This window comes from Periplaneta americana, chromosome 11 (assembly GCF_040183065.1).
Source record: "Periplaneta americana isolate PAMFEO1 chromosome 11, P.americana_PAMFEO1_priV1, whole genome shotgun sequence".
Classification (NCBI taxonomy): Eukaryota; Metazoa; Arthropoda; class Insecta; order Blattodea; family Blattidae; genus Periplaneta; species Periplaneta americana.
The window spans coordinates 5,170,585-5,184,419 of NC_091127.1; the positions used below are offsets into that span (position 1 = coordinate 5,170,585).

General features: G+C 34.0%; 1 protein-coding gene across 1 annotated transcript in view; it reads right to left on the reverse strand.

The window, feature by feature from the left end:
- Positions 1 to 238: 238 nt before the first annotated feature.
- LOC138708737 (annexin B9-like) overlaps positions 239 to 13,835 on the reverse strand; it is a 36,526-nt gene continuing 22,929 nt past the window's right edge. Inside the window, exons 9-10 of the mRNA XM_069838866.1 lie at positions 11,382 to 11,563; positions 239 to 8,278 (exon numbers count right to left, since the gene is read on the reverse strand). Of these exons, the coding sequence (XP_069694967.1) occupies positions 8,225 to 8,278; positions 11,382 to 11,563 (236 nt within the window). The 3' untranslated portion in view covers positions 239 to 8,224. The remainder of the gene's footprint in view (positions 8,279 to 11,381; positions 11,564 to 13,835) is intronic.

Sequence of the window (13,835 nt, forward strand, 5' to 3'; positions counted from 1 at the left end):
TTAGTCAGCATAAGATTCATAACCTCACCTGGTGGGTGAAAAACATATTACTAAAAATTTATATACTAGTGTCGACCGTGACTAAGATATTATGTAAATTGCTACAGGCAATAAAATGCCTAAGGCATGAAAGAAGAAGCAGAAGATGATGAAGATGATGATGATGATGATGATGACGACGATATATTTGGTGCCGAATGATAAATTTAAAAACAGACACACCAAAAGTTTTTTTAAGTTTGATTTATTTAACATGAAAATATTAAAACATTACACACGAATATTCAAACCTATGACATAAATGCAATACATTTGCTTCAAAATGTCGACAGCACTCTGTGCGAAGATTTGTTAATACAGTAAAATGTGAGCTGTAAGTTTTTCAGAATTGCAAGAAATGAAATACATCATTCAGAAAAAAGAAACTGTAAAATTTCTTACGACCATAATCTCTTTAATGACATGCTAGCAACTTATCTAATGCTTCCTAGTACGGTTTATAACTTACAGTACAGTCAGTCACTCTGGCTTGGTCAGCTTTTGCAAACGAATTGCTCATGAATGAAATGGTTACCAAACATTCTTATCCTACACTTTACTCTGTACTGCCTGAATCAGCAACATACAAGCTGAAAAATAAACAAGTTATGATAAAATCTTACAGGGAACTTTCAACTGATAACTTCCCGAACTATGCTATCCAGTACAGTGTCTAGTTCTTATGTAGAGGTTCCAGAAGGATGAAGTTCATTACTCTCGATGATAGGAAGACAGATGAAGATAATAGAAGACTAAGCGAGAAGTATTAGGTAATTATGCTTGTAGAGAGTTCTTTTCTATGTCGTAATCTATGACTTGGAGGGAGATTTCATTATTTTGTGTTCCTTTCAAATCCATCGTCCTTGTCAGAGTTTGAATAAATCATGAACCTTGGGTCAAACATGAAATACGATAGCCATTTCACCACAAAAAACGAGGACAATCTTATAAAGTGACTTAGATAGGAATCGATATGATGTCAAATGAAATTATAATAGTTAACATTAGTCATATTTCAGAGTACAAAAGACTGTTTTATGTTGGCTTCTAAACAATACAAATTTAGTTAGGAAGAGTGAGTGATACTAATTTTCATTAATGGCACTGTGAATAGTAAAATAATGGGTTTCTTCAATGGTCCAAATGCAGATCTTTATTGTTTGATTTTATTTATAAACTAAAACAAATTACAGACGAAATTATATAAAAAAAATTACTGACAGCCTATGTAAATGACTATACAGAAATTAATCAGGAAAATAATATTTTGTACTGTATTGTACAGAAAGATTGTGTGGAAGACCAATTGTCCTGTCTGTCAATGTATTACTTGGAAATAGAAGTTCACTCATTTGTAATAGAATAGCGAAATAATCTGCACTTTGACTAGAAACAGATCATAATATATAATATTCTTCAGTTTTGACTTGAAAACACATTCCAAACCTGCTCTTTTTCACAATTTACTTGTGTAATATCTTCCATTTTGAACGGATAAATAAAGAAACTTTTCTAAAACGTGTTTAAAAAAAGATTAAGTACCGTACTCTCACAATCAAGTTAATACATTAAAGATAAAATACAAATTATTTAAAGAATTTTATTTATCTCTATCCTGCACTAATGCAAATTTCTATTAAGAAATGTAACCTATTAAGTAGAGTAAGTTTATTTGTCACATTGCTTTTGGCACAATTGCTATTAGCTATTTGTTTCAGGCCTATTTCAATTCAGGCACTATTAGAAGTATAGGCTTACTCTATTTGTAACTAAGTCACATCATACAGTCAACTGTTCCATTCTTTATATTGGTGTAATTTGCAGCGAAACATTCTGAAACACGTGATGGAACCACACATTGCTCTTAATCAGCATATAATAATGTATACTTAACCTTTTCCAATGACATAAGAAGTAAACAAAAAATGTTTAATGACTGAAATTAATTAGGTATGCCCAATTTGATAGTAATGGCCTTTGTAAAAAGAAAAAAGAGTAATACTGTATCATGTTGCCATTTTAAAATTATTATAAAATAAAAATGCGATTATTTACTACCGAAATTGTATTTGCTAATATTTTTATTAATAACTTCAAACCTGCTGAGTGAATGAATATTTTGAAACATTTTCTTTTCCTTTGTGCAACATTTCAGTTTCAAGTTAAGGCATGATACTTATAACATTATTTCTTACTTTTTAGTACGTGTCCACAATGTCCACTTTAAATGGAATGTGCTATTTCCCAAGATTTTTTCCTGTAATTCATGGTCCATGATTTGACATTTGAGAATGTGTTCTTTTGTTTTGTTCTCTGTTGATGTCTAGTTCATGCAGCAAATGTTTATATGTGTTTGGGTATATCGTTATACATTTCAACATTATTAGGTTGCTCAAAAAATTTTCTGAATGTTTCTCCAGTTTGCCTTTTAGCCAATGTTCTGTCAGATTATGGATCTCATTGATTGTTCTATCAAGTAAATCTATGAGTCATCGTTTAGATAAAAATATTAATGAAATTTTCGCTATTTAATCTATTTTCTTGCCTTGTATTTTGCAATGGCCAAGTATCCATTGTTGTGTGATGTATTTACCTTTAGTGGAAAGTAAGTTTATTAATTCTGCAATAGGTGTGACCCTGAAAGCACATGAAATTGGTTTGTATATATTTTTTTATAGTTTGAATTACTGTAAATAAGCAGATATGACTATTATCGATGGTTTTGCATTATTGGAGAGCTGCGTCTACAGCTAGTAAAACTGGTCAAAGCTTGATACACAAGAGTGTGGGATGGAATATTTTTCGTTTGTTGATGGAATGTAGTATCCTGCTCCAGATACGCCTTCTTCAGACAGAGAACCTGTATCTATGTGGAAGTAACTGCAATAGATTTAGTTGATCATCTCCACGGTTTCTACTTTTAAAATATCACTGCTTCATAGAGATGAAAATTCTCTTAGTTTCTTTCATTTCCAAGGAGGTATATCATGACCAACTGGGATCTCTGCTATGCTGTTCATAACCATTATGTTGGAAACTTGGCTCATTGCGTATCTAAAATATTGTTTTGGTGCTGTGATGTCTTCATTCAATGTATGCAATGGATGATGTGGTGTTGATTTTAGGTTTTTAAATTGTATGTGTATTCTTTTTTGTATGTAGAAATTGAGAGGTTACCATTCAATTCAAACTCCATTGAATTCAATTTCCTTCTCACTACCGGTACATTACTCATAAAAATGAATATTTTTCTTTAAATTTTTATGTTTATGTAAAATCTTTGGTCAGTGGGAAAAGCCACATAAGTCAAAAAAGTAGATTTTTCTGTTGTACCTAATCGCATAGCTCTAATATTTTTTCTAATTTTTGAAATAATAAATTTTCTTGTATGGCGGCCGGGTAGCTCAGTTGGTAGAGTAGCTGGCTACGGACTGGAAGGTCCGGGGTTCGATCCCAGGTGGCGACAGGATTTTTTTCTCGTTGCCAAACTTTCAGAACGGCCCCGAGGTTCACTCAGCCTCCTATAAAATTGAGTACCGGGTCTTTCCCAGGGGTAAAAGGCAGTCAGAGCGTGGTGCCGACCACATCACCTCATTCTAGTGCCGAGGTCATGGAAAGCATGGGGCTCTACCTCCATGCCCCCCAAGTGCCTTCATGGCATGTTACGGGGATACCTTTACCTTTACCTTTAAATTGAAAAGGGTCTTACTTTAACATACATGAATTTCAATATTATACTTATATTCAGTTAAGAGTAAATTAAAAAGAAAGTTTCTCCTGAAAAATTATTATTTTTTTTTTACTTATGTGCTTTTTTCCGCCAACCAAAGAAATGGTACTTGAACTGTTGTCTTTGTTAAAATACGGAATGGCCCATAAGTCAGTTGTCACAAGCAGTTATTCATCTCTTCACTCACTAGCATAATAGCTACTTGACTAGAGCAGTAGCTATTTGAGGTTACATTGTTGTTAGTGGTAGCTACTAAAAAGCACCTGTAGAATTTGATTAGTGAACAAGTGTACAATGTACAGAAAGTTATCTTGCGAGAGCGTGTCTTTTTACTTAAGAATTGGTGGAAACATGATCACATTCACAGTGAAGTTCTTCAGTTATTTGTGTGGAATGTTTTCCAAACATCGCAACTCTTTCTTTACAAGGTATTCAGAAGTTGAACAAAAGACTTGAACAGGATGAATTGGTAGTAAATCTTCTTTGTTCAGGTTGACCTACATATCAGCTACTATACAAGAGAATCTTGACTTTTAGCACAATGTTTTGTACAGTCACGTAAAAATTAATTAAGAAAAGAATTCTATATAACATACCTAGAACTAGACTACAAAGGATGCAGAAAAAGTTGAAGCTGAGGCCCTATAGCCCTACTTTATTTAAAGGTCTAAATGAAGAGATCCTGGTATGCATACAGAATTCTATAAGTTGTACAAAATACGACTTGAAAACGATGTCTGTTTTTAAAAACCATTATGAAGTTGACGATGCAACTTTTAAATTAAATGGAAGAGTCCAGAGAGACAACTCTGTGTCTACTGGGATTCTGAGAATTCTCATTTGGTGATACACACAGAATTAAATATCCCTGGTGTAACTATTTTGGCACAAATTTTTGTCGGTGGACTGAGCAGATCCTATTTTTTTTTTTTACTGGACTGCTAATTTAGAAAATTACCTCGAAATGCTTCATGAAGTGATACTAGAACAGTCCACTTTTAAAACAGTTGCAACCAATTCGGGAAGTCACAAGATGCTGCACCCCTTCGCTGTGGACTGACTGTGATAACTTTTTTGAATGAAGTATTTGACAAAGGGACGTGGTACCAATGAATGGCCTCCTTGTCCACCAAATCTTATCGCAATAGACTCTCAGTGTGGAGAATACTAAAAAAACAGACTTTATTCATCATCTGGAACATTTAAAGGAACTTATTCAGTCTGAATTCGAAAACCTACTCTCCCAGAACATTTGTGACATGATTTGTGTTTCGGTATTGAATAGACACCATCTTTGCATTGAAAATGAAGGAGGGTACTTTGGGCATCTAATGTAGGTTAACCAGTAATATGTTATTACAATATTTTTGTAACAAATATTTAGGGGACGGATGTTGATGAAAAGTCATCTTATTTTTCACATTAGGACGATGTCTATTAATATAGAAATCCTTTCTATGTTAATATCAACGTAAAAAAATTAATTTCTTATATTGCATTTTTTGACGTTTTTGAACTAATAGGTCATTTTTATATATTTTTTTTTCCGGCATTTTTTGGTCATTTTTAATATTTTGAAGAACTTTTAGATTATTTGAAATGCATTTTACTTTCTTCTTTACTGATGGATCTGTTAAATCATTTTCTAAGCAAATAGGTCAGTAGTAATTACCTACTGAATAAGTGAATAACAGTGAAGTTTGAGTTTTATAGTTTGGAACAGACTCTAAAGTCCACCCCTCATTCCACTGAAGGCTTCACTTCACACAATGGAAGTTAATATAAAATAACTGACAACAGCTCAGTTTAAATGAGGACTTTGACCGACCACCCCTGATAGAAACACATTGTAAATCCTCATTAAAATCTATAGTTTTCCCTTAAAACCTTAAATTTGTTGCGTGTTCTTTTCCTTTATCTTAGCTAAATTCCAGGAAGTTGTCTCTTCTCTTCGAGATTTGCAGGGCAGTCATTGACACAAGGTGACTAATTTTAAGAAGTTGTAGTGCGAGTACGTGAATAATATTTAAATGTCATTTACTTTTAATTTTACGTCACTTTACCATTAGTTTAAGAGCATTTTAATGATCATTTTAAGTAGATTTTTAGGTCATCAACATCCGCCCTCTAGCTATAATTATGGCTTTACATTTTGTAAATGCAACCTATTTTCAGTAATAATGCATTTTTATGCGGTCTTTCCCCTCTGTTGTTTATTATATATATGAACCATATTTTATACATTTGGAGGCAAAGTCATCATGCTGGAATTCAAATTAATCGAAACACAGTTCTCGATACACTAATGTTTGCCGACGATCAGGTTATTATCGCTAAAACAGAGGATGCTTTACAAAGAGCCATTTATAATTTGCAAATAATCGCCTCTGATTTCAATATGGAAATCTCAAAAGAGAAAACAAAAGTCATGGCATTTTCGGGAGAGAACCCAATTCCAAGTAAGATCATGATAAATAATACTTTAATTGAACGTGTTAACTCATTTAACTATTTAGGTTATAACCTCTCTTACATCACTGATGAAGATATGTCAAACAAAATATCTAAATTTATAAAAATCACTGGCGTCATTAATGCCGTCTTCAAATCCTCCCATGTTCAGAAACATACAAGGCTAAAGGTATATAAAACACTAGCTCGACCGGTCCTCACTTACGGTAGCGAGGCATGGACAATCAAGGCTGACGACAGCGGAAATGAGGTTCATGAGACGAACAGCGGGATGCTCTTTGCTGGAACACCGTAAAAATGTGGACATATTGCAGGAACTCAAAATGGATCCTATAGTTAATTTTGTTCAACAATATCGACTTCAGTGGAAAAAACATGTCGAAAGGATGGATCGCACTAGATGGCCTAAACAGATTCTTACTTATGTACCAAGAGGAAAGAGGAAATTGGGAAGACCACGAAAGCGCTGGCATGAGACCGTAACAGATCCTGTAGGGTCTAATACGTGAGGGATATGATGATGATGATGCATTTTTATCAACTGACTTACGGACCAGTCTGTAGGTTTTGTTCATTTTAAATTTTTTTTCAGTATGAGAAAAGAGAGAAAAAGTCAGCAGAGTCTTCAGTCTAATATAGAAAACTATGTTTATAAAAATGTATTTGAAGAAGGATATTATGAAATAAAGTTTTAATTACGAACCGAACAGATTTATTAGAATCAGATGTTGTTTAAAAAGATGAAATTAAAATTTTGTAGGATCACGAGACTTGGGTAATAACATGAGAAAGATTAAAGCCTGATAAGTTTTGAAAGTTGTACCCGACGAATTTCAATTAATAATGACGAATTCTGTCATGAGAACTAGTAATGAATTCAATCTAAATACAGAAATCAAAAGTAAGACACAGAATAAGAACATATTTGCTGAAGAGATTCAGAGATGATGATGATGATAATGATGATGATAAAGATGAAGAAGACGATAATTACTGTTTAACTCTACTTTGTTGGAGTCAGTTCTTTGTTTCATGCAGACATAAAATGGCTGTCATGCATGACTGTAAATGCGTTACAAACAAAATGCTTTTTCAAAGCATAAAAATAGTTTACAAATTATCGAAGCATATTTGCAACAATTAGAAGATCTTTTTTCCTAATAACTATTCTTACCTGTCTCTACCATAAACTTCATAAAACGTCAACATTGACAATATTCTCTTTAGTAACAGTGGTAAATAGTTTCGTATTTAAAGGACATCAAAACACAAAAATGCATTCTCCAATCTTAGTTGATAAATATAAAGCAGAGGAAATCAACTATAATCAGACTTAACACACGCTGTGGGATACTGTAGATCTCGAGTTACAATGAAGAACTGAAGTGTGACGTCACTGGATCAGATACTACACTGCTTGTGAAATACAAGCCTATGCAGCTGCTTCCACTGATGGACGACTGTGAATTATCATGGCTACACACTGCATAATGGCATTTTTCACCTCATTTAAAACATAAACAGAAATGTGTGACTTGAGAAGTAACTGAAAAAATGAGTAAGAAAAGATAAGTAGTTCTACATGCATAAGTAGCAGCAACACAATTCCTTAAGAATGACTGCACAGTCGTCCAGATGCCAGCCATCTATGATCCAATGACATCATTATCAATTTTATTTCCTTTTATTATCAGCAAATGGCGCTGCATTCACAAACCATAAATACACCAACTCGTACTACTCAACGTCTAGATTACTTCAAGAGCAACATGATTTTTGTGTTTCGGTCTCCTTTAAGAAATATTAATTAGGCACACTATATCCTGCATATTTTAAGTACTGTATACATCTTCAAAAATGTATATATAGACATGTAAAAATATATCTGAAACACGTATCTGCTCATATAACTAGCACGAAATTATAATTGCAGTAGCATCAACAGTGACAGCTGGGCACAACACAGGATGTGCCAGCACCATCTCATTGTGTGGCCAAGGCAAGCAGACATTTCTTGTAGTCTCCTGATGCATCTCCCTGGAATGAAACAAACTTAATCACAACACAGGAAGTGACAACAAAAATATAATTCATAGGAACATAAAAAATACGCATGGCAGAAATAAAGGAAGAGACATTTCATGAGGTGTAACACTAAATTACACAATGATTTTCAATAATAGGATATACAATATTGAGAATTATTAATAATTGATTAAATGGCGATCTTACTCGTGTTAATTGTGTAAGCATGTGTGGCTTACAGCTGTTTCGGTGTTACTTGATACCATCCTCAGAGCCTACTAGATCTCGGCGCTATCTCAACTTCACTGCCTGTTGTGTGGGTGCATTCGTGTGATGAAGAGTTGCGTCAAATATTGTGTGCGAGTTCTGAAATTGATCTGTGTGTTGAGAATTTGACTGGGGTGTGTTTTAGTGTGTCTGTATATTTCATATTGTTCTAGTGTGTTGAGTTTTTGGTTTTTGGGTTGTATGTGTAGGATTTCCATGTCTGTATTTATGTTATTGTATATGTGGTTAGCATTAGTCATGTGTTCGGCATCTGTAGATGTATTGTGTCCTCTGGTTATAGCTTTAATATGTTATTTGTAGCGAGTTTGGAATGATCTGCCTGTCTGTCCAATGTAGAAACCGTCACAACTATTGCATGAGAGTTTGTATACGCCTGTGTGGTTGTATTTATTTGTTTGTGTTGTTTGTGTGTTGAGATGTCTTTGTATTGTGTTTTCTGTTCTGTATGCTATGTTGTATTTGTGTTTTCTGAATGAGGATGCGATCTTGTGCGTGTTTTTGTTTTTGTATGTTAGTGTGATGTATTTCTTGTGTTCTTATGTTTGTGTTGTGTTTTTGTGTTTGTTGAGTTTTTGTTTTTTCTTCCTTATGATGTTGTCTATTATGTTTGGGTTGTAACCATTTTCTTGTGCTATGTATTTGATTGTGTTCACTTCTTCATTGTAGTGTTGTTGGCTCAAGGGTATGTTGAGTAATCTGTGTACCATTGTCCTGAATGCAGCATGTTTGTGTTGTGTGGGGTGATTAGATGTGTTGTGTATGTGTGTGGTCGTGGTGGTTGGTTTTCTGTATATTTTGAAGGTGTGTTTGTTGTCAACTTTTGTTATGGTGATGTCTACGAAATTTATGGAGTTATTGTTTTCAGAAAGGATGAAAGTCCAATTTCACTGATTTTGAGATAAGTACATCATTTTAACCAGAATTTCTTTCACTATAGCTATCAGCTGGAAGTGCACAAAATCCGTATTCTCTTTAAATTCAGATGTCAGAGGATGCAAGGATTTGCTTTGGAGTTATTTTGTTTTCCCGAAAAGCTATGTTTTTGTTTTTGTGACTTCCATCCATTTTGCTCTGAGGTATAGAATTATTATTCTAGTTTATATAACTGTTCAATTTTTTAACTTGGTTATTTAACGACGCTACAACAACAACAACGAGGTTATTTAGCATCGATGGAATTGATGATAGCGAGACGATATTTGACGAGATGAGGCCGAGGATTTGCCATAGATTACCTGTCATTTGCCTTATGGTTGGGGGAAACCTCGGAAATAACCCAACCAGGTAATCAGTCCAAGTGGGAATTGAACCCATGCTCGAGCGCAACTCCAGATCGAGAGACAAGTGCCTCAGCCGACTGAGCTACGTTGACGGCTCTGTTCAATCTTATAATATGCTTCTGCGAATATTAAAAATTAGTACATCCCTTCCCACTCGACTACAAAATGTTGCTGACAACAGAGGTCATTCTGAGTAACACAGGTTCAAATTGCAAAGATGTAACAGGCCTAATAACAAAAAAACAATTGTGGCCGGGGATCGAACACAGAACATTTTCTTGGCAGGCAAATGCGCTATCATTCAGATATCAATGAATGCATCAGTATCACAACTGAAGTCGGTTGGCATATATTATATCTAATATATATTTTTATTTTATTTGGTCTAGTGGTCAGAGCTTCTAGCTATAGTTCATGAGATCCCGGGTTCGATTCCTGTTTCGAGCACAGGAATTTTTCCTTAAAGGGGATTATTCCTGTGTTCGTCCATGGTCTGGAATTTAGGTTAAGTTTAGATTTAAGACCTTTCCTGGCACCACATTATCATAATCATCCTATCACATCATCGGGGTAATGTAACTCCGCCTTCCAGGCGCCCCAACCTCAGAAGTGGGTTACAACTAAGCCACGGCCAAGAGAGAAGACCAGAAATGTCGAAAAGACAACCTGGTGGCATTGGATAAAAAAAAATATATATATATATTTTTCAATCACCAAGCATTTATACATTTAAATGTAGCTTCTCAACATTCTAATCTTGATTACGATGGCTGTTCTTGTATATCACGACATCAGGATTAATTTTATTTGTAACATTGTGTTATATGCATGGTGAATTTATGACAACTGTACCGTTTTGCACTCAGTTCAAAAAACACGACTGGCCACTTCATGTTTCGATGGCTGTACTTACTTTCTGGATGTGTCTTGTTTTTTTTTTTATTGGGTTATTTTACGACGCTGTATCAACATCTAGGTTATTTAGCATCTGAATGAAATAAAGGTGATAATGCCAGTGAAATGAGTCCGGGGTCCAGCACCGAAAGTTACCCAGCATTTGCTCGTACTGGGTTGAGGGAAAACCCTGGAAAAAACCTCAACCAGGTAACTTGCCCTGACCGGGATTCGAACCTGGGCCACCTGGTTTCGCGGCCACAGGTGTGGACTGCGTCTTGTTGATTAAATATAATTTAATATGGTACAACCAACAGAAAGAGCAATTTCCGAACACGTCTTCTATTCAGCACAGATACACTAAAAACTATTTGCTTCTACTGACTTTTCTCATAGTTTCTGCATTTGTTTTGTACTACATCTTTCAGAAGCCTCTACAGTTTCATGAAACACTGTTCCGCAGAATATTTGCAGCTTATGAAAAATGCTAGCCGCAGAGTTACCTAATCATACGAAAAGGGACTTAGAGAGAAGAGAGAGAGAGAGAGAAAAAAAGATAATTTGCATTTGAAAGCATTCTTTACATTGCTTGTAATTTAACATTCAAATTTCAGATGTAATCCAAGAATGTGCTTGGATTGCACATTACTTACCGATATGAAGCTCTCCAAGGTCTTGCCATATTTGGCCTGGAACGCATTCTTTATCTCAACCATATCCACTTCACATCGGGTAACCATAATACGGATCAGAGCTCTGTCCTTAGTGCCCATGCCAGCCATACTGTCATGAAGGCGTTCTGCGAAGAAAGCTGATTTGTTCTTTACAGACTTCACTGAAAGAAAAAATAATCGGAATCATTAATTTCATTGTTTGTCATCGACAAATATATCCATATCTCTAATTCAGGGCTTTATTTAACAAAATAGAAAAAAACTACACAAATATATAATATATATATATTTTTTTTAATCTAAAGCTTCGCATATTGACGTGTAGTCATTTATGTCTCTGCCTATTCTTTTTAAGATTATGATGAATTCTATTTTGAGGTATCCATTAAATAGGATTATTTATATATATATATATATATATATATATATATATATATATATATATATATATATATATATACAATATATTTCTTCCTATAACCATTACAGGATGCCATTGACAAAGAGTACCGTGATACAATAAATATAGAGAAATGCCTTGAGGCTTTATGAAACATATTTTGTTGTCACAGTGAAAAATAACAAATTGAAATAGATTGGAACACAAAATAATATACGAAGTAACGTCAAGAAGATGTCAATTAAAGTCATGGTCCATATATGTAACGCCTGAAAATAGCTATTGATCCTTTGCGTGTTTTTTATTAAAATAATGTGTTTAATCTGTAACTACAGTCAGTGTATTGTTATTAGTATCTCTTTGTTGTTACCTATTGCTTTAAAAAGAATGTGTTTAACTTGTAATATTAAGTCAATTTTTCTACTATTCCTTTACTGTTTACATTTGTTTTTAAATCTTTTGTATTGTCCCTACCATTATATATTGCCCTTCAAGAATTTCGTTATTCGTTGTAAGTCATTACTTGTGTTATTATTTTAATTATTGTACTTGTTCCTGAATCACGTATGTAACTTTTAACCGTAAATCATTGCTTGTAATATCCCTTTATTACTCTTAACTGCTCCATTGTTCATGAATTAAGTATTAATTTGAAAGTGAAAGTCAAACTTTGTTATATTAATCTACTATTGATTATCTTTTTAAGGTCGTGCCTTTACTCTGAAACGGTTAGACATTCTTGTATACTTTTTACATTGATTATTCCTCAAACATCTCATTAATCTTTAACAGGATCCATTCTTTCACTAATGTGCATGCTTCTACATAATTCATGTGAATTGTAACTGTGACCACTATTTTATGTTATCACATTACTATTGTTTATTGGTTATAAAATATGTATTTAGATGCCAACTATAACCCTAATATACCTCAGGGTGAAATAGGGTTTATTAAATTGGATAATAAAAAAAAAAATCGGATTCTGTTACTCCTGCATGGTAGAATGACATGAGTATGGAAGTAGGCAGAATGGATGAAGATGAAGGTGATAATGACAGCGAAATGCATCCAGGGTTCGGCACCACAAGTTATCCTTCCATTTGCTCTTAATAGGTTGAGGGAAAACAACGGAAAATCTCAACCAGGCAACTTGTCCCAACCAGGATTCGATCCCGGACCTGCTTGTTTCGCAGTTAGACAAGCTGACCACTACTTCAAAGCAGTGGACTCACGTTAAAATGTTATATGAAATAATTATAACACAAATGGAACTATGCAAGTAAGAAATGCAGACAGTGCAGCTACTTACTAATTTTTTGTAATTTGTTTCAATTCTTATGGAGGGAGAACAATACTGATTACTAGTGACAATAAAAAAATTCTCTTATAAAAACAAAAACAGAAGACACCATCTCTGACTTTCTTTTTACTTCGTTATTTAAAGATGTTGTATCAACTAGGAGGAGATATTGGAGAAAAAATGTGAGTATAAGGGTACAGTACATCAGTTATTCATAGATTTCAAAAAGGCATATGACTCGGTTAACAGAGAAGTTTTATATAATATTCTTATTGAATTTGGTATTCCCAAGAAACTAGATCGATTAATTAAAATGTGTCTCAGTGAAATATACAGCAGAGTCTGCATAGGACAATTTCTGTCAGATGCTTTTTCAATTCACTGTGGGCTAAAGCAAGGAGATGCACTATCACCTTTACTTTTTAACTTCGGTCTAGAATATGCCATTAGGAAAGTTCAGGATAACAGAGAGGGTTTGGAATTGAACGGGTTACATCAGCTGCTTGTCTATGCGGATGACGTGAATATGTTAGGAGAAAATCCACAAACTATTAAGGAAAACACGGGAATTTTACTTCAATGAAGTAAAAAGATAGATTTGGAAATAAATCCCGAAAAAACAAGGTATATGATTATGTCTCGTGACCAGAACATAGTACGAAATGAAAATATAAAAATTGGAAATTTATCCTTTGAATAGGTGGAAAAATACAAATATCTTGGAGGAACA